General features: G+C 29.5%; 3 protein-coding genes across 5 annotated transcripts; 1 reads left to right on the top strand and 2 right to left on the bottom strand.

The window, feature by feature from the left end:
- Positions 1-9,387: 9,387 nt before the first annotated feature.
- On the top strand, positions 9,388-10,474 carry LOC130499104 (uncharacterized). Its single transcript, XM_056993005.1, has one exon. The coding sequence runs from the start codon at positions 9,429-9,431 to the stop codon at positions 10,044-10,046; it is 618 nt and encodes a 205-aa protein (XP_056848985.1). The 5' UTR covers positions 9,388-9,428; the 3' UTR covers positions 10,047-10,474.
- A 5,163-nt stretch (positions 10,475-15,637) lies between these two features.
- Positions 15,638-17,361, bottom strand: LOC108841741 (farnesoic acid carboxyl-O-methyltransferase). Its single transcript, XM_018614498.2, has 3 exons — positions 17,135-17,361; positions 16,235-16,888; positions 15,638-16,145 (listed from the first exon to the last, which is right to left on the bottom strand). The coding sequence occupies exons 1-3, from the start codon at positions 17,201-17,203 to the stop codon at positions 15,813-15,815; spliced, it is 1,056 nt and encodes a 351-aa protein (XP_018470000.1). The 5' UTR covers positions 17,204-17,361; the 3' UTR covers positions 15,638-15,812.
- A 963-nt stretch (positions 17,362-18,324) lies between these two features.
- On the bottom strand, positions 18,325-19,991 carry LOC108823073 (20 kDa chaperonin, chloroplastic). 3 transcript variants are annotated; one of them, XM_018596312.2, is made up of 6 exons: positions 19,862-19,991; positions 19,505-19,692; positions 19,112-19,294; positions 18,861-19,016; positions 18,698-18,775; positions 18,325-18,606 (listed from the first exon to the last, which is right to left on the bottom strand). In XM_018596312.2, exons 2-6 carry the CDS (start codon positions 19,688-19,690, stop codon positions 18,433-18,435), a joined length of 777 nt encoding a protein of 258 aa, XP_018451814.1. In that variant the 5' UTR covers positions 19,691-19,692; positions 19,862-19,991; the 3' UTR covers positions 18,325-18,432. The 3 variants fall into 3 exon arrangements, with proteins under 3 accessions (XP_018451814.1, XP_018451822.1, XP_018451806.1); XM_018596320.2 differs by having other exon boundaries at positions 19,505-19,695; positions 19,862-19,961; XM_018596304.2 differs by having other exon boundaries at positions 19,800-19,950.
- Between the last annotated feature and the right edge of the window lie 1,338 nt (positions 19,992-21,329).

Raw genomic sequence — 21,329 nt, 5'->3', positions numbered from 1 at the left:
ATGGAATAAATTGTCTATAATGTTTTTATTTTCTTACAAATGTTATAACTAATATATCAATTTTTAATACCATACTAACTCATATTTGTATATGTTTTCTACTTTTGATTCAAAAATTATATTTTTAGATATTTTATACATAAATCTAATTATACAAATGTTTGATTTGTTTACATGATCTAATTATACAAATGTTTGTTTTGTTTATATGATGTCCAATAAATATTGGTCATGTAATTTACTGTAGAACGCAAAAAATTATTCGATGTAATTAAACACATTGTTATTTTTAAATATATTATATTAGCACACATATTGTAAACCATATATAATATTTAGTATAAACAAAAAAATGATAATTGACACCCGCTCGGTCGAGCGGGTCAAGATCTAGTCTATATTATTAAAGTTGTAGTACAAAATGGAGATGTTTGGATACAAGGATAGGAGTATTAAAAAGAATTAAAGTGTTTGGAAACATGGATTGTAGTCTTTTAAAAAAAATTAATTTTGTTTGGAAACAAATATAGTAGTATTAAGCAAAAAAAAGTAATGGGCTTAAGTTATTAAGTCCATTATAAAAAAATATTGTCAATATATATAAAAAATATAGTACAAAACCCGATTTGAAATACCAACTCAAATTATTAGGGGTGGGCGTTCGGGTACCCGTTCGGGTTCGAATCGGGTATTTCGGATTTTCGGGTATTTCGGTATAGAGATATAAAACCCGTTCGGGTATTTCTGTACTTCGGGTCGGGTTCGGGTATTTTTAGTTCGGGTTCGGTTATTTTGGATCGGGTTCGGATATTTATATTTTAGAAGAAATAAAAATAAAATTTTCAATTTTTTAAAGTTTCTTGTATTTAAAAGTATAGATTTCACTTAACTGCTTTTTCTATTTTTTTATAGATTGAGTGATTAATAGATTTGGATATAACATTTCAAAAATAAAAATATTAATTTGGCTATTGTTTTTAAACTTTGATGTAACTTTTGTTAATACATGAAATAAAAAATTTGACATGCATTTTAAACGAATATCAAATTATTTTCTTCATAATTATATATATACTATATGATCTTAAAGTATCTGTAACATCAATTTAAATATTTTAAATAAAATAAGAGATGTAAACTAGAAAAATAAAGGTAAATATACATATGTTCGGTTATCTTCGGATATCCATTCGGGTTCGGGTATTACCCGTTCGGGTTCGTATATCCAATATCTCCTAACTTAATATCCATTCGGGTATTTTGCTACTTCGATTCGGATTTCGGTTCGGGTTTTTCGGATCGGGTTTGGGTGCCACTTCGGATATCGGGTAAAGTGCCCACCCCTACAAATTATAGTCTTTATATTTCATATTAAGTTTTAAAAATATAATATATGTAATTATTTATATAATGGTACGTATAAAATATTATTAATTATATGATTACTTATATGATGGTACGTATAAAATACGATTAATTATATGATGAAAATATACGATATATAATAATGACTAAGGATGGGTTTTTGGGTACCCATACGAGTTTGGTTCTGATCGGTTTTCTAGGTCAAAGATTTCAGCCCTATTAAGATGTTTCTAAATTTTTGTTTGAGTTTGATTCGGATCTTTGCGGGTTTGGTTCGGGTTTGGATAACCCATTTAAATTATTTTTGAAGTTTTAAATCACTATATATTTTAAATTTCTCAAAATCTTTAAATAAAATAATATAATACCTATAAATTTAAATAACATGTGTCAGAATACCTAAGCTTAACATAACAATTAGCTTGATTTAAAATTATGAATACAAAATCAATAATTATTTTAAGTATTTTTGGTGATTTTAATATACTTTAACTATTTCAGATATTTATTTTTGACTATCTATATATATTTTTAAGTATTTTAAACCAATTTAAAAGTATCATTTTTGATGTTTTATATACGCTAAATCTAAAAATAATTAATATATATAAGTATATAAATCTATTTATATAAATTCAGGTACCTGAATCCTTTCGTTCGGATTAGATTCGGTTTTTTAAATAACAAAATTTTGAATAATTTGAATATTTAATCATTTTATGTTCGGATTTAGTACTATATTTTCGGATCGGTATCGGTTATGTTCCTTGCCAAATCCTAATAATTACATAAAAAACAAATATCATCATATTTTTCAAAATATGCATCCGCGCACCTAGATCAAAGTTTATAATCAATTATTTTAACAACAAGGTAAATAAATATGTTGATTGGAGAGGAAATAAAATAAAGCCAGAGAATTACATAGTTTACCAGAGACACTCTATGTGTCGAATTTATTATAAAAATGTTTTATTAAGATAAATACATTCAATAATTACAAAAAATAATATATTTCATAAAAGTGAAAAATAATATCCGCGCTTTCGAAGCGCGGATCAAAATCTAGTTTTTCTTTATTTTTTTTGCATTTTATTATTTTAAATAGTTTTATTTTTAATCTATGTGGCAAATTTTTATTGATAGAGTGACTTGTGATTTAGTATATAGGAGATATTAATTTAATTTGATATAATAATCCTTTAAATAAATGAAATACATAGTTGAATATAACATCTATCAATATGTTAGGTTCATGTTTTAAATGTTTTAATAGAATAAACAGATATTGGTAGATTAATCCAACTTACTTACCATTACTGTGAAGATAACTAGCATTAAACTATATCATAAGCTTACAACTCGTACAACAAACTTTGTACATACTCATTAACACAAACTGACGACTACTCAGAGCACACTTCATAATTCAAACTATAGCTAGTTTAAAAATGAACACAAAACTAGTTATCCAGTATCATAAGTTCATAACATACAAATTACAACTACTTAACACACAATTGGTTCTTCATCATCATAACAATCATGGCTGCCAAAATAATGTAACAGACCCACAGAATGATGCTGTCAAAGCAAGTTTTTCCTCTTGGTTTAAGTTTTGGTTATTTCATTTTCGCATTTGCACTTCCACAAATCGAAATTCACCATTGCTGAATCTATTTGACGTCTCTCGACAAAATGATTCGATCTTCTTATTGCGTCTAAGAAATTTTGATTTTTTTGCTTTCGGATGAAACTGCGAACCTCCAAAGAGAAATTTTATCGGGTGCATCTACTCTAATATTTCATTAATAATAAATAGTAATAAACAAAGAAAAAATGGAGACATGAAAAGAGAGGGTATCTCATCCGAGACACTTTGACAAAACCTTTTAGATATTTCCATGCCAAGTGTCTTTGTATAAATAGTTTCATTTTAATGAAAAAAATAAAAATTAATTATTTCCTTAAAAATACAATATAATATTCATATAAAATATGTAAAATACTGCAAATGAGATTCCCACCGATAACTCTGCTTAAGATACTGCATAATTATTCAGGAATATCTTCCCAACAATGGTTAACTAATTTAATATTAATAATTTTCTGAAATTTTGTTGAAAATTAAATTTTAAATTCCAAAAGTTCATTTGACCCACTAACAAATCAACATATGTGAAAAAAAAGAAAAATCAACATATGCAAAAGAGTATCTAATTTTTTTTTTTTGTTTAGGTTCGTTGTAGAGAACTAATACTTTCTCTAACACATTTTTTGTAATATTTTTTTGCTTTTTAGTACAAAGAACTTTGTACTAAGGCCATCTCCAAGGAGGATGGGAAAACGTTATTATAGTGTCAAAATTTGATTGTTCTTCTCCAATGGAACGGTATACTCAACTGCATTATAGTGTTTTGCTGTTTTTTGTAACAGTATTACACTAAATATAGTGTGACACTGTAGCGACGGGAAATTTTTTTTTTAAATTTTTTTTATTGGTTAGGTACTTTAATTGATTATATTTACTCTTTACAAAATTACAAATAAAATCCACTGTAATGTAATTATGATATTAAATTTATTTACATAAAATTTTATGTATTTTCTAAATTTTAATTAATTAAATTATTAACTAATGTAATATATATAATAGATTTAAAATACATAAAATTTATTTAAAATTACCCAAATAAACACCAAATAACATAAAAATGCATACAAGAAATTAAATTACAAAACTACCCAAATGAGTAAGATGTAATGTATTTTTATGTAATGTATTTTTATTTGTATGTTTTAGTTATTTTAATTTCATATGTATTTCGTTTATATGTTTTTAATTATTTTAATTTCGTATGTATTTCAAAAGTATTATTCAATAACTATAACTATTTTAAAAAAATAGTCTAGTTTCATTAAAAATAGTTACATGTGTATATTATAAGAATAATGGGTATCATTAAAAATACTAAATACTTAAGAGAATATTTATTTAATAATATAATAATATAAAATATATATTTTTAGTGTGAAATTTGGTGTTTTTGTTGGAGATGAAAAGAAAATTTGTGCTAAAATCACACTAAAATAGTGTAATTTTCACACTAAAATAGTGTTGTGGTTGGAGATGGCCTAATATTCTCATTGGGTTGCCAGGAAAAACATCTATTTTATATTTAACATATTGCGATATATTCAATTCATATCTGATTTATATAGTCGGGCCAAAACATAGCTGAATTTATATGACGCTGCTAAAACATACCCGATTTATATTTTTTGGTAAAATTATAAGCCAGTCGCAACATCAGCTGCCACATCATTTAATTTTGTTCGCGTGGATGTTATGTTAGCTAATTTTGCTAACGAAGATGCTATATGTACAATTAAAAAAAAAACTAAATACTCATTTAACAACAATAAAATTTTAGAAAATATAAAATTTCATAAATTTAGTAAAATTAACAAAAATTAATTAATTAAATTTTAATCTTATATAAGAGATATTCGTAAATATTTCGATCTTATCATATATTGTGCTTATAAGAATTATATATGTGTTGTAATGATTCAAATTCAATGTTAGGGTTGCAGTTTTGTTACACTTAATTAATCATGGATATGTTATTTACATTTAAAATTTTTAGATTAACACAACTATGATTAATCAAGAGTAACACTTTTGCAACACTAGCATTGGATTTGAATCATTACAACACATATACAAACCTTATAAGGACGGTTTTTGATAGGATCGAAACATTTACGAATATATCTCTTATATAAGATTAATTTAATTAATTAATTTTTGTTAATTTTACTAAATAATTAAAAAAATAAAATTTTACATTTTCTAAAAATTTATTTTATAAAAAAACTATTTAGTTTTTCAAAAAAACTATACGCATGACATATTCGTCAGCAAAATTAGCTGAGGTTGCATCCATGCAAATAAAATAGATGACATGAAAGTTGATGTGACAACTACTGTATGATTTCGCCAAAAAAAATATAAATCAGATATCTTTTGGCATGACCATATAAGTTAAAGTATGTTTTGGCACGATCATATAAGTCGGGTATGAATTGAACATGGTTGTTTTCCCGGGGTTGCCATATATGTGGCATTTATTTTGGTCCTCTTGTATCATTCCAAAAGAAATTTATATACTACCTACAATTTTTAAAGGGAAAATTGCCAAAAGATAACAAAAAACTAGGTTGTTGTTTCTTTTGTAAAAAATCACTTTTGTCCATCTTTTCTTTTTTTTACCCTTTGTATTTCTAAAAACTAATATAATAAATAATTTTGTGAATAAAAAAATAATAAAAATATAAACAATTAATAAAACATTCATATGCACAAGCTGGTAATGTTTTCTTTTTCAAAAACTTGATAAATAAAAATTTTAAAATACGTTCTACCAAAAATAGAATGCATCTTCTACGAAAAAATAATATAGTAGAAAACGATTTCTAAATAAATAAGTTCATCTACTTCTTTTAGAATGTTCATTCTACTATTTACTAGATTTCTAAATAAGAAGAATGCGCATTCTACTAGTCGTAAAGGTATCGACTTTCCTTCCGAATGCATCTTCTACTTTTATAAAGTATTCTAAATTTCAGAGAATGTGTTTTCTACAATGTACTCTTACGTCTACTCAAAGTAGAAAGTGTATTCAAGAATTTTATCATTCTTCTAAACTTTTAGAATGCGCCTTCTACAGATAAGAATACCTGATTTTTTGCGAAAATTAATGAAATTTGAGTTAAGGAAATATTCTAAAAATCTCCTAAAATATTCTAACTTCCTAAAACGTGTTATGGTCGATTTTACTTGTGAAAAAAATGATTTTGCATTTTTCTTCATAAATCTATGATATCTCTATAGTTTATCTTGTGATTTTCACAGACTCTTGTTCTAATTTATTTAAGTTTAATAAAATTAAAAACTTTACAAACGTTTTAAGCTTTTTATAAAAAAAATTCTGTAAGCGTTTTTATAAAGTTTATTTAAAGTTTTTTACAAAAGCATTTTGTAAAGTTTTATTTTTATTTTAATAAAGTTTACAAAGTTTAATTTTATTAAAATTTTATTTAAAATAATTAAAAGGTTTTTTATTAAAAAGTTTGATAAAACTAAAAAGTTTACAAACTTTTTAAACTTTTTATAAAAATAAACTTTGTAAAATATTTGTATAAAGTTTGTTTAAAGTTTTTATTAAAAACTTTTTGTAAATTTTTATTTTTATAAAGTTTATAAAGTTTATAAATTTTATTTTATTAATGTTTTATCAAAACGCTTTAAACTTTTTATAAGAAATAAAAATTTGTAAAAAGTTTTTTTTTTTATTTTTATTTAATGTTTTTTATCAAAATTATTTTGTAAATTATTTTTATTTTATAAATTTTATGAATTTTATTTATATCAAAACTTTTTTTAAAGTTTTATTTTTTGTTTTCCCTTTTTAAAACGTTTTTAGTTATTTTAAAAAAAAAATTATTAGTTTAATGTATTTAATTAGATTGATCAAGGGTTATTTTTGGGATTATGAGAAAAAAATTATACTAAAGGAACAAACAACTAAATGAGGATTTTAAACTATATGAACAATCATTCTGAATTTTTGTTCTATTTTGGCAATTTTCTAATTTTGAACGAAGTAAACTTAGTTCAGATTAATTAAATTCATACATTCTGAAATAGAGTTTGATAATAAACAGCTTCTTTAATTATTAACACTAGGAGCATAGCCCGAATACGTTGTTGATGCGTTATATAGTTCTGTGCATGAGATGTTGCCGTTTGATTTTTTGAAATAGTTTTTTTGTGTATGTTGTTTATAATGTGATGAATGAAACATTAAAATTGATCGACAAGTTGATCAAGAAAAAAATGAAAAATTGGACATCATAGAATGTATATATGTTGATATTGGTAATATATTTTATTGATGAAAAAAGTTGACCAGGAATTCATATAACGTGATGAATGGAACATTAGAATTGATCGAAACGCTCAAAAACGACAGGTGAATTCATATATGTTGATATTTGTAAAAATAAAAAATTTCATCATACCCATTGCGTTGTGCAATGTATCATACAAGATCATATCTAAAGTGCTAGTTAACCGCTTGAAGAAACATCTTCCTGATATTGTATCTGAATATCAAAATGCTTTTATTCCTGGGCGGTTGATATCAGACAATATCATAGTGGCTCATGAGATATTTCACAGTCTCAAGGCGAGAAAGAGGCAATCAAATTCCTATATGGCTGTTAAAACAGATATAACTAAAGCTTATGATCGCCTTGAGTGGAGTTTTTTAAGAGAAGCAATGCAATGTATGGGATTCGATGATAGATGGATTCACTGGATCATGACTTGTGTATCAACAGTGAGTTATTCAGTTTTGATCAATGGAGTACCAGAAGGTAATATAATGCCTAAGAGAGGATTAAGACAAGGAGATCCTTTATCTCCTTATCTTTTTATTCTCTGTGCAGAGGTGTTGTCTCAGATGATGATTAAGGCCATGGAGGATCGATCTTTATTGGGAGTTAAGATAGCATTACAGGCTCCTCCTGTTAATCATTTATTATTTGCTGATGATTCTCTGTTCTTCTCTTTAGCTAACCCGAAAGCTGCAAGAAAACTAAAGGAGATATTTGGGAAGTATGAAGCAGTGTCAGGACAGTCAATCAATCTGAGTAAATCTTCTATTACTTTTGGGAGCAGAGTACGAGCAGAGGTCAGAACGACAGTGAGACATGTTCTAAATATACACAATGAAGGAGGCAACGGCAAGTATTTGGGGCTACCAGAGCAGTTTGGTTCTAAGAAAAGTGAGATGTTTGCATATATTATTGAGAAGGTGAAAAAGGTTACACAAGGATGGAAACAAAGACACCTCTCTCATGGAGGTAAGGAAGTGTTACTGAAGTCTATTGCACTTGCATTACCAATTTTCTCAATGAATATCTTCCAGCTCCCAAAAGAAGTATGTGAAGAAATCAATACTATATTATCTCAGTTTTGGTGGGGTAATGGTGATCGTAAAGGAATGCACTGGTATGCTTGGCCGCGAGTTTGTATACCTAAGAAGGAAGGAGGATTGGGATTTAGAGACCTAAAAGCTTTCAATCAAGCTTTACTGAGCAAACAAGTATGGAGGATACTACAGAATCCTACTTGTCTTATGGCACGTACGTTAAGGGCTCGTTATTTTCCTGATGGTCATATTCTGCAAGCAGTTCTAAAACGCAAAGCATCTTATGCATGGAAGTCGATTTTATATGGAAAGGAACTACTTGTTCAAGGCATGAGATATGTTGTTGGAGATGGCTCTCATACTAACATGTGGACTGATTCATGGCTACCTTTACACCCGCCAAGGCCTCCGAAAGCAAGACGAGAAGTGCCACTAAACTCAAAGGTTCAAGATTATTTTCTACCAAATAAAAGTGATTGGGATTTGGAGAAACTCAGAACCGACGTTGTGGATGAAGATATACCAAGGATTACAGCAATCAGGATCAGTGACAAAGCTCAACAAGATTTGATGGGATGGCACTACAATGAAGATGGGATCTATACTGTCAAATCAGGATATTGGCTTGCTACACATCTACCAGATAGTAGTAATGTAGTTTCAACCTATGGTGATGTGAATCTCAAACGAAAGATATGGAAGAGTAATGTTTCTCCTAAGCTAAAACATTTTCTATGGAGAATGGTTTCTAGATGTTTAGCTACAGGTGATAATTTACGAAGGCGACATGTCACAACTGATACAATTTGTAAGCGGTGCTATCAAGAAGAAGAAACAGAGGAACATCTATTTTTTAACTGTGATTATGCTCAACAGTTATGGAGGGCTGCAGGTATTGCTAATCCAGTTTTATATGATCCTCAAGCCACGTTTCAACAGAAGTTGGAAGCATGTTTGCAGTTCTCGTCATCTGTTCATCTCCAACATTTTCAAGAACTTCCTCTTTGGATACTGTGGGGACTATGGCGTAGTAGAAACAAACTGATATTTCAACGGAAACATATGCATTGGAAGGCAGTTTTGAAGTATGCTTATAGTGACGCAAATGAATGGAAAATGGTGGAAACACAAGCAGAGAATATGACTACACCGTCTCAAATAACATCTTCTTTAGACACTGGCAACTCATGGAAACGACCACCGATGGGATGGGTTAAATGTAATGTAGATGGCTCTTTCTACAATGAGGACACAACTGCATCGGCAGGTTGGGTAGTGCGTAATACTAAAGGAACTTATCAATATTCAGGGCAAGCTATAGGAAGACAAGTTAGTAATGCATTGGAAGCGGAACTCCAAGCTGTTTTGATGGCCATTCAACATTGTTGGAGCAGAGGTCATCGGAAACTTATCATTGAGAATGACAACAAAAAGGCGATAAACTTACTCAATGGAATGGGTTTGCACTTTGCAGCTTACAATTGGATTCGGGATATACGATGGTGGATGCAGAAGTTTGAGGAGATTATTTTTCAATGGACAAGAAGAACAGCAAATAGAGTGGCTGACAAGTTAGCTAAGAATAGATTACCACCATCTATTTTATTCCAATATCATTGCTATGTTCCAATGTTTATAACAACAACTCTACATGAAGACTATGTAAAATCTTCTAATTGATTCAATGAAATGAAGACGTTATAAAAAAAAAAAAATTTCATCATGATTTGATCAGCCATTAGCGGTATTAGCTGTTTTTTGTTCAGAAGTTGTAATTTGTTAGTGTTTCTGTACTTATTTGTTAGTATATTAATCAAATAGTGCAAGGAAGAAGATATCAATTTAGGATTAAAAAATTTAACATTTATCCCAACAAAAAAATATTTTTATTTTTATTTATTTTATCAAAATTAAGTATAAAAAACGGATTTTAAGACAGGTTTCCTGGTAATAAAAAAACATATAGGTTAGGTAAATATGAATATAAAGGGATTGTTAGTGTAAATCTGTATAAAAACAGCCTTACATCAATCAGAAAGTAGATGATCCTTGCCTCTGAATAGTTTAGGATTAACCACGGTCACCAACATCACAGATTGGGATTTATCCCCAGCTTTCAAGAGGCCCCTAAAAGTTGATGCAGCCTCATCCCACAAGGATAAGTACAGTCACATTCCTGTTGTGGAAACAAAAATTAGACAGTTGCAACTTAGCATTAAATCAAAACCCAACAATGAACTAATCATAAAAGTGTGTTCTTCGAGTAGAGATTAATATACAACCATTCATTACAGATCTATCCGTTCTGATATAATATCCGAAAACACGTTCTAAACAAGTCTACCTATTTTTTTCCAAATAAATATCTTACCTACCAAACGCAAGAATTGTGTCCATATTTTAGTCATCTGGTCAGTGAGACCATCATACTATATTTAGATCAATGATCCAAAGATCAAAGATTAATAAATGACTATATTGTATCGATTAGATACAAATATATTATTAAAAATAATAACATCAATAAATGACAAACAAAACAAGAATAAGAAAAGTATTCCAAATGCTTTGATTTTTATAATTCTTAAATGCGAGATTTTGTCGTTTTAAAATTTTAAAGCCTTGACTGGAATCACATTTGGTTCACCAGTTGTGGAAATATTTTTCCTAAGAAAAAAAAAATTGTTGAAATATTTTATGATCAATTAGGGGAATTGACAATTTTTAAGTTTGAATTAGGAAAATGGATCACCTCAAGTTTATATTAGGCAATTGGGCAACCTAGTAGAGAGATAATAAATTTATGACATTTTTAACCTTTTTGCCTATTAAACTTGGCAAGCTGGAAAATTAATTTCGTGGGACCCAAAATCCACTTTGCCTATAAAAAATAATTTTTTTCCCACTAACTTTTAACAACTAAATTTTGTGGACCCCATAAACATTCTTTATTCATTAAACTTTTGGATCATATTTAATATTTAAAAATCATATATGAGCAACTACTTTTAATATAATACATATTTTTTCATATATAAAGTCAACATAAATCTATACGAATTAATATAAAATCGATGTAAACTCTAAAATTTATGAAAGTTACCCAATAAATTATACATTTTGACTCATAAAAGAAACTTTTATATTTATGAAATCTACCCAAATAAATGATAATTCATAAAATTATGTAAATTTATGGATAATTATCATAAATCTGAGTAAATTTAATAAACTTGGAAACCTTCATTGATCCTTCATTTTTTGCCAAAATGGCAGGAAAACAAATTTGTCTACATTTAATTTTAATATAGTTGGGTAAATTTAATAAATTTGGAAACCTACGTGAATCTTACATTTTTTTGGTCAAAATTGATCTCACACTTTTTATTTTTGCCAAAAATAGAAACACTCACGAAATGCTACATTTTTTTCCCAAAAATAAAATGACAAATTGGGATCTGGCAGCAAAGTGCATTCATTATAATTTTTATGTTTATAAAATGACAAAATTTGTTAATGAAATGACAAATTTGTTAATAAAATGACAAACCCTACACCTTTCACGATGAACTGATCTAATAACTTCAATTTTCAAGGATCATATCTACTTGCTAGAACCAATATAATCCCATATTGAGTACAACCTGCAGATTTCCAATCATCCCAAGTTCTTGATTAGTCATAGGTAGAGCCGTGCTTATAATCTATTGAAAAAGATATCCGCTATAGTGCTATTTCACCCCAAAAAATAGAGTTATCCTTAGGTTTACTCCTAGAGTGAACATTTAGGTTCACCCAACCAATAGGAATCAAGTATTTCATAATTAATATTTTTTAAAAAAGAAAAGAAAATATTGTCAAGTTATATTATGTTTTTAAAATAAATACAATAAAAACAAATAAAAATAATAGCCGTTACAAAAAATGAATTTTTGAAAACTATTTTTAATATCGTCAAAAAACACTAAACCCTAAACCCTAAATCCTAAACCCTAAACCCTTGGGTATACCCTAAACCCTTGGATAATTTTAAACTCTAAACCCTAAACCCTAAATTCTAAACCCTAAATCCTAAACCCTAAACCCTTGGGTATACCCTAAACCCTTGGATAATTTTAAACTCTAAACCCTAAACCCTAAATTCTAAACCCTAAACCCTTGGGTAAATCATAAACACTTGGATAATCCTAAATTCTAAATCAAAAACACTAAACACTAGAACATTAAATCTTAAAAATACTATTATGGTTTAATGTTTTTAATTTAGGGTTTAGTATTTATCCAAGGGTTTAGGATTTAGAGTTTAGAGTTTAGTGTTTTGTTGACGAAATTAAAATCTTTTTAAAAATCTTTTTTTTGCATATATTATTATTTTTATTTTTTAATATTTTATTTTAAAAATGTAATATAACTCGACAATATTTTGTTTACTTTTTTAAAAGATATCAATTGTGAAGTGAGTGATTTCTATTGGTTGGTGAACCTTAAGGTTCACTCTAGGGGTACACCAAGATTAAGTCCAAAAAATATAGGATAATTTGGTGCCTCCATGTCAAGTATCTAGTGATTTTTATGTCTTAAGAAGTTAAGACTCAACCTGAGTTTGACCAAATTCTCTCGCATAAACTTCTTATCTTAAATATTTAAAATCATCAACAAAACACTAAACATAAACTCCTAAACTCTAAACCATGAATCCTAAATCCGGAACCCTTGGGTAAATCCAGAATCCGAATAAATTATACATTTTGACCCATAAAAGAAACTTTCATATTTATGAAATTTACCCAAATAAATGATAAATTATTCATAAAATTATATAAATTTATGGGTAATTTTCATAAATCTGGATAAATTTAATAAACTTGGAAACCTACATGGATCTTTCATTTTTTGTCAAAATGGTAGGAAGAACAAATTTGTCTACATTTATCTTAAATATTAAAAATCATCAACAAAACACTAAACCTAAAATCCTAAACTCTAAACCTTGAATCCTAAACCCGGAACCCTTGGATAAATTCAGAACCATTGGGTAAATCCAGAATCCGAAACAATCTGGAACCCTTAGGTAAATCCGGAATCATATGCCTAACGTTTAATACAATCTAATTCACTATAACTCAAGAAATAAATATACGTATACATAAGATGTACGAATATCTAAGGTGTACGAATATATAAGGTGGACGTATATATAAGTATACATAAGGTGTACGAATACCTTAGATGTACAAATACCTAAGGTGTACGAATACCTAAGGTATACAGAAGGTGTACGAATACATAAAGTGTACGAATACATAAGGTGTACGAATATCAACATAACTCATCTAATACTTAAGATGTACAAATACATAAGGTGTACATATACATAAGTATACATAAAGTGTAAAAATACATAAAATGTACGAATACCAACATAACCCATTGAATACTTAAGGTGTACGAATACATAAGTATACATATATTTAAGGTATACGAATACATCGGTGTACGAATACATAACATCTATGAATACCTTTTGTTTATATCCCTTATGGCATTGAAGAGTTTAAATACATATTAAGTATAAAATTTAAATACATCTACGAATACAACGAGAGCATAGTGCTCTCCAAAACAATTATACGTTAATTATTTAGAACTCACATTTTACTCTATATAAAATTTAAATATTTTGCTAATAACCTATTGGTATTATAATCTAAAATTTTGTCAATCTCATTATAAATGATCTAATTAACTAAAAGGTGGTAAAAACAATCAAATAATTTATAACAACATTTCATTTGTGAAAGCTGATATACCAAAATATTTTCATTAAATTCAATAAAATAAATTAACATATTAGTTTGATTGTGTTTTCATATATGTGAAGTACATTCATTTAGACAACATAATTTATCATATAAAATTTAAGATTGTTTAGAAATGAAATATTGAAATAAATAAGTGAAATACATCTTATAATAAAAAAACTAAACAATTAAATATTTTTTATAATAAAAAGCTAAACAATTAAAAAAACTAAACAATTAAAGATTAAACAATAAATAATTGACATTAAAGACATCTAAAATGAAAGATTTCTTTAAAAAAAATACATCATATTTTTATTATGAAATATATAATACAGTTACAAAAAAAATCAATAATTTTTCAATAGAAAAATGACATTTTCTATTAATTGTTTAGTTTTTTCAATAAAATCACAGCCATGAAAACTAGAATTTTAGATGGATATAAGATGTTTTAATAGAAAATAGACATTTTATATTATCTTGTATTATTCAAAGATTTTTTAAAAACTAAATTATTAAAAGATAATGAAATGTAATTTAAACAATTAAAAGATAATGAAATATAATGAAAGATTTTTTTGAAAACCAAACAATTAAGAGAATGTAATATGTAATACAGTTACAATAAATTTCAATAAAATCGAAGTGATATGTAATACATGAAATATGTAATATGTAATACAATTAAGAGAATGTTTAAATGTAATACAATTAAGAGAATGTAATATGTAATACATGAAAACTAGATAATTTTCCCATTAGATTACTTTTAAGAAATCAATTTTTAAATTTTAATAAACATTTTTAGTATTTATACTTTTAGTAATTAATAAATGATACATAGTATTTTTGTATGATATTAAGCATTCATTTTAATCATTTTTAGTGTATAAATATTGTATTTAGGTGTCATTAGGAATTGCATATGTATAAATTTCATAAACAGAGGCTTGGAGTGCACATGGGCGTAATGGTTTTTTATTCTTGAGTTAAAGAAAACACTTTCTTCTTTTTCAGTTAATTTAACTGTAAAGGTGGTGGTGTAGAAAAGAATGAGAGAGAAAAAGAAGATAAGAGGAAAAGAAAGACATGGAGATGATTTCGTAGATGATGGTTGGTGGTATGAAAAAGAAGGAAAGAGAAAAAGAATGAAATAGAAAAAGAATGAGAGAGGTGATGTGACAAATTTTATTTTAGATATATTTTAATTAAAATGGCAAAAATGTAAATAATGAATCTGACAAAGGTCCCAAAGGATATTTAGACATAAGTTTACATGGACAAATGCAAAAAGTTGTCTAATTGGCTAATTTAAACCTGAGGTCGCCCAACTGTCAAATTACAAACTTGCGATTTGCCCATTTTGCCAATTTTTTCAATATTTTACTGCCAACATTTAGCCATTCCCCCCTAAAAGTCGAAAGCTTCATAAACGCTTAATCAAACAATTTTACACATGAAACTATGATGTGTATAAAGTTTCTGAAGTGCCAAAAATATTTTTATTTAGGAACAAAGCAATTTGACAACAATTATTCGGAAAATCGTAGCATCTCAGCAACTTTTTTTTTGGCAAAGAGCATCTCAGTAAATTTTACGGACACAACAAACATCAACAATCTATCATTAAATCATCAAAGAATCATTTCCTTCGAAGCATAATGAAAAATTGCATTCCAGATTTGGCATTGGCAAGTTCCGGAAGTATCTCTGGACACTTCTTCTCATAAAGCTCATTTGTCCTCTCCATTGCTTCTTTACCAAACCTCGACTCAATAACTCCTCCAAATGTAACTCTGTTTGAAGTTGCCAAGAACTCTGGATCCAGAGGAAATTCTTCGTTCGCATGACTAATTTTCTCAAAAGCTTCAATCGTGAAACACCCGTTGTCTTCAATGACACTCTTGAATTCCGCAACGTGTGCCGGATAGATTGGGAAGTTGAAAGAGTCCAGCTTCTCTTGGTTGATTAATCCCTACACAAAACATTGACTAGAAAGTGTCATAAATTATAATAATAGACATAATGTGTTTTTTTTTACCCTAGCGACAATATTTTTTTTACCTCTTTAGCTACATCATTGAGGCACTTTCCCAAGTGATCAAGAAGCATTCCTTTCATTGTTTCAGACATTTTAACTCCATCCGGTACACATGATCCAAGAAGAAATAGCAACCCCCCGGACACGAGTTCTTCTCCTCTTGCTCTCAAGAAACTCCCCATGTCGATCTTGAACTGATCGAGATACGCTTCCGCGACCTCTTCCGAGAATCCAGTGCAATGAATGTCCTTGTTCCATGCAGGAGAGTTTCGATCCGCGATCCCTTTAGGAACTTGGGACAACCAATGAAGGGAGTAAGAACAATGTCCCACATGGAGACTGTCTTGAGGAAGAACACGTCCAAAGAAAGAACCGGGAACTCCAGAGACAAAGTATCTTTTGGTCGGAGGGAGTGTTTGGAAAAGGGTGTTGAAATCATTGTTTGAATGATCGTTAAAGAGAACATGAAACTCAATGTTATCGTCCGGATTTAGCTGAGTTTCTTTACCGTACTTTTGTCCCACAGCATCAATTATGTTTTGTACTGCAAGGAACGTGTTAGGTCCAGTGGAACAACCAAAATCCGCTATGTTAAAGCGATTAGAAGCTGAGTTGATTTCGAGTTTGGTGGAGATTGCTTCACTGATCTTTTCCTTTGCTACTTCAAGCAACGCTCTCTACAATAATCAAATTCCATCATGAGTAGACAATATGTTTATTAGATTCAAAGTTTCCATGCTTCAAATTAACTCAAATCTATTAATATATCTAACAGCAGCAAAAATGGTTATCCCCGTGAAAATTATCTTTTCAAAATTCATTCATTTTAGATATCTAATATGTATTTGAAAACAAAACTTTCAGCAAGATTTCATAAATTTTTTCAGAAATATTTTTGACCAACCCGAAACAAAACAACTAACCTGATACGTTGAATGCTGACTGTAGCTATTCGGACCCTTGCCTCCAGCCATCGTGTACGTCGGAGCCATCTCTCTTACTATCTATCTCTCTCTCTCTCTCTCTCTCTCTCTCTCTCTCTCTCTCTCTCTCTCTCTCTCTCTCTCTCTCTCTCTCTCTCTCTCTCTCTCTCTCTCTCTCTCTCTCTCTATGGATATCTAACGAGTGTAAATGTAATGATACTTGTGAGTTTGCTTGGTGTTAGTAATATGCACAAACGATGTATTTATATATATATCCTGATATATAGTAATTGTTAAACGAGGACGCCACTATTGACCGATGCCTTAAAAACGACTTGCAACCCAAAAGCTTTTTTAGTATTCTACATCGTACGTCTAAGTCTAACCGGCACATTTTCCACGCACGCTAATTATGTCGCCCATGACTTTTATAATTTGTTTGGTTCAGCATTGTATGGATATATATTCTTGAATGAATAACAAGCGTTCAAAAAAAAAGAGAAGACTTTTATAATTTGTTTTTGCATATTTTATATGGAAGCATAATGTATATCACTTAGAGTCCCGGTTTTTGCATGTTTTAACATCATAACAAAGCATCTAATACATTTTGTTTTTATAACGTAGAATATCTGCGTTTTTAAAAAGCGGATCAAAATCTAGTGTTCTTAAAATTTGACAAGGTTGTACATTTTCATGACAGGTGCAAAAGCCAGGTTCAGTGGGGAGATCAACAGACGTCAACCGTTACAGAGAGGTTATAATGAGCTGAGAGGCATGATCTAGCGCGCATGTTTGGTATTGAAGGACAACTTTGAAGATCCACAAACATCAGACTGGAAACTTGTCTATATATGTTGATCATGAAAACGACATCCTTCTTGTTGGCGATGATCCATGGGAGTAAGTACATTCAGACATGAGAGTTCCCATTCTTGTTCTCATAACCTTTAAAATGTTGACTTTTCCCGCAGGGAGTTTGTGAACTGTGTTCAAAGCATAAAGATCCTTTCATCAGATGAGCTTGGACGGAAACTTTGCGGGCCTAACAGTTACTAATCAAGCTTGTAGCAGCGGTGATAGCGGCTATTCTTGGAGAGGTGACTATGATGATGAACAAAACTCGTACGCGTGTCAATGGTACCAGAAAAAAGGTAAGCAAAAACAGTTCAGTAATCAAATCGCAATCATGTTTTAAAACTCTCAAGTCTTTTTATTCAAGATTATGCTCAGGCCGTTGATGAAAAAATTTCCACAATTGGGATGCAAGTTGCAGGTTACAAAGAAAAAAGAAAAAACTAAGAAAGGATAGCCATAACATCTGAAGCTCTGAGGGCGATGTAGTTGGAACCATCTTTGCCCTTGAAGTCATTGCCTGCATACTTGGAGTACAGAACCGTGCTTCCAGTCGATATTGGTAGTGGCTGAAGTTTACCTTCCTCATCTAGAGAACCTGGTCCAACCGCAATAACCTGGTCAAGAAAAAAGCAGAGGAGAATGTTAATAAACACTTGCCACTTGTGTATGAGAGCTGAGGAACACATCCAGCTATTGTGTGCTTACCGTTCCAATAGAAGGCTTCTCTTTGGTAGTCTCGGTTAGCAACAACCCTCCAGCTGTTTTCTCCTCTGCCTCAGCAACCTAAACTCATAGATATCAAAAACAAAAAGTCCTCTTGTTACCACTGTTCTTGCGTGTACAAACAAACAAGATGATTATAACGAACCTTGATGAAGACTCGGTCATTCAAGGGTTTGAGATCTTTGATGTCATCTGTCTCGAGAAGGCCAACAATATCATCTTCCTTGAGAATGAGATGTTTCACATCGTTAAACTCCACCTCAGTTCCTGCGTATTTTGAGTAAATAATCTGTGCTCCAGTCTGCACATAAAAGAAGAAGAAAAGAAACACATTTTCAGACAAAGTTTTAATAGCAGACAACGAAGCAAAACAAAGAAAGAAAGAGAGGATGTTACAGGGACAGTGATATCGATTTTGGTGGTCTTCCCAATAGTTCTTCCTTCACCCACAGCAACGACTTCACCTTCTTGAGGTTTTGATTGAGCTGTGGATGGAAGAAAGATACCTCCCATACTCTTTTCCTCTGCCTCCTTGATCTTCACCAAAACTCTATCTCCCAATGGCTTAATCGAAGTGTACTGTAAACAACCAACCATACACAAGAAAAAAAAGAAAATCGAACATAGGTTCTTGAGCTAGCAAGAGAAAACCTAGAAGTGTCTAAATCTCAGTTTCTTCAGACAACAGGTAAGCAGATTGGACAAAACAAATTAGCCAATACAAACAGCGACTCAATGTTCATACATGTTTATTGAGAACAACTAAGAAACAGAGAAATGAGCAAGGACCTTAGGAGCAACCACAGAAGCAGCTTTAACAACCAAAGGACGGAAGTGACTCTGCCTAAAGGTCTTTGCTTTCAAAGTTCCAAAAGATGAAAACTTTGCACTCGAAGCAGCACGGAGACCTTCCAGTGAGGCTAAGCTCCTAGCTGACACTGTCACTGGTGATGCTGTAAGCTGCATCGCCGCCATTTCTGCTATTAGTCAAAACCCACAAAACTCTCATTCAGTAAGAAACGAGAGATAAAGAGAGAGAAACAAATAGGCAGAAATGGAGAAGTTATCCATCCAAAGTTGGGACCTTTATGTTCAATTGTCGTTGTTAACCGTGAAAGACAGTGAATGAGAAGAGATTCTTCGTACCTTGAGGATAAGAAAAGGTTGCGACTTTGGAGGATAAAACCCTAAAGAGTTGCAGAAGAGATAGACTTTAAAGTACAAACGACTTCTACTTTTTATTGCAGGAAGAGTTCTATCTAGAACTCTAAACCGGGTGGGTTTTTTTGTCTTCTTTTATATGGGTCGGGTCGGGTCGTTACCAATCCTCTTTCTCCGCTTTATGAAATTTCTAGATTAAACCATCACTAGATTTTGAATTTTTTGTTTTACATTTAAAAAAAAATAATTTAATTTTTATATTTACTTTTTAATCATATTTTGTTTTTTATAATAATATTTGTTTAGAATTTTTTTGTTAAATGATTAGTAAGATATTTTAATAATTTTATTAAAATAGTTGGACTAAACGTATATCAATAAGTCATGTTCCTAATTTAATAAAATAGATTTATTTTTTATCTATTTTTTCTTTTGTTTTTAGCTTTATTAAAAAACTAAATCAACTCTTATTATTTTTAATTTATATTAATTGGTTAATTTTAAAGGTATTATAGTATTAACAGATATTTAAATTTTATTTCCCTAAATAATCTCTAAAAATTCTATTGAGATAAATATAAGTTGAAAATGACATTTTCCAATTTTCAATATATGTTAAGTATATTATGGTTACATACTTACAATTGCGTAAAAATATATCATTGTTGCGGTTTTCAGAAGTATATTTCAAAACGCATATATTTTCACAAGTACATATATTACGGTTGCGGTTGCGCAAAACTCGTTGTTATAGTGGTTAATTACTATTATAACATTAATGAGAGCAAATAATTTGTTTGAAAGGGCGGTGGCATTTTTAATAATATTCCATAATTTTAGAAGGGCAAATGTTAACAATGATTGTGTTTAAATAATTCTGATTTTGGAATATTTTCATTTTAATCATTCGAAAGTTTAAGTATAAACATGAGACTATACTAGGGTAAAGTATGATTTAATCAATTACAAAATATATTACACTAGACAAAAAAGTTTCAAATAGTAAGAGGGAAAATTATTTGTAATCAGAAAGCTTATTCTTTAACATGCTCTGTTGATCTATTTGTTTTTCGGTTTGTACTCTGTTTTGGATCGGTTTTATTTTAATTTAATGAATGGAAGTTGAAACAGAAAAAGGTTAGTCTTTGACTCTTTATTAAATAGAAGAATTTCACTTAAGCCAGTTGAAGAGCATCAACACTATTTCTGGAATGTGCAGATCTCTGAATGTGCTTAGTGTATAAGCCAAAACCAAAAAAAAAATATGCCTAGGGTATTGACACAAATGTTTACTAGTGTTCGTATAAGTGTATCAACCAGAAAAAGTGCTTGGTGTTAGAAGATGTCATCAATGACTAGCTTTGTGATAGTCATATTCAAGAAACTCATTCTAGTTGTCAATTATGTGTAAAAAGCATTGAAAAAGCAACTCAAGGAAAAATATTTTAAACAT

Source organism: Raphanus sativus, chromosome 2 (genome assembly GCF_000801105.2).
Source record: "Raphanus sativus cultivar WK10039 chromosome 2, ASM80110v3, whole genome shotgun sequence".
Taxonomy (NCBI): domain Eukaryota; kingdom Viridiplantae; phylum Streptophyta; class Magnoliopsida; order Brassicales; family Brassicaceae; genus Raphanus; species Raphanus sativus.
The sequence above is the reverse complement of the archived record's forward strand: the minus strand, read 5'-3'. Positions and strand labels throughout refer to the sequence as shown.

Bases quoted from the DNA above. Each gene is read 5' to 3' on its own strand.
- LOC130499104 (XM_056993005.1), top strand. From the start codon at position 9,429: ATGCATTGGAAGGCAGTTTTGAAGTATGCTTATAGTGACGCAAATGAA.
- LOC108841741 (XM_018614498.2), bottom strand. From the start codon at position 17,203: ATGGCTCCGACGTACACGATGGCTGGAGGCAAGGGTCCGAATAGCTAC. The intron at 16,889-17,134 runs GTTAGTTGTTTT...TGATTATTGTAG, and splicing joins GTCAGCATTCAACGTATCAG to AGAGCGTTGCTTGAAGTAGC. The intron at 16,146-16,234 runs GTAAAAAAAATA...TGTTTTGTGTAG, and splicing joins TCAATGATGTAGCTAAAGAG to GGATTAATCAACCAAGAGAA.
- LOC108823073 (XM_018596312.2), bottom strand. From the start codon at position 19,690: ATGGCGGCGATGCAGCTTACAGCATCACCAGTGACAGTGTCAGCTAGG. The intron at 19,017-19,111 runs GTAACATCCTCT...TTTTATGTGCAG, and splicing joins AAATCGATATCACTGTCCCT to ACTGGAGCACAGATTATTTA. The intron at 18,776-18,860 runs GTTCGTTATAAT...CTATGAGTTTAG, and splicing joins ATGACCGAGTCTTCATCAAG to GTTGCTGAGGCAGAGGAGAA.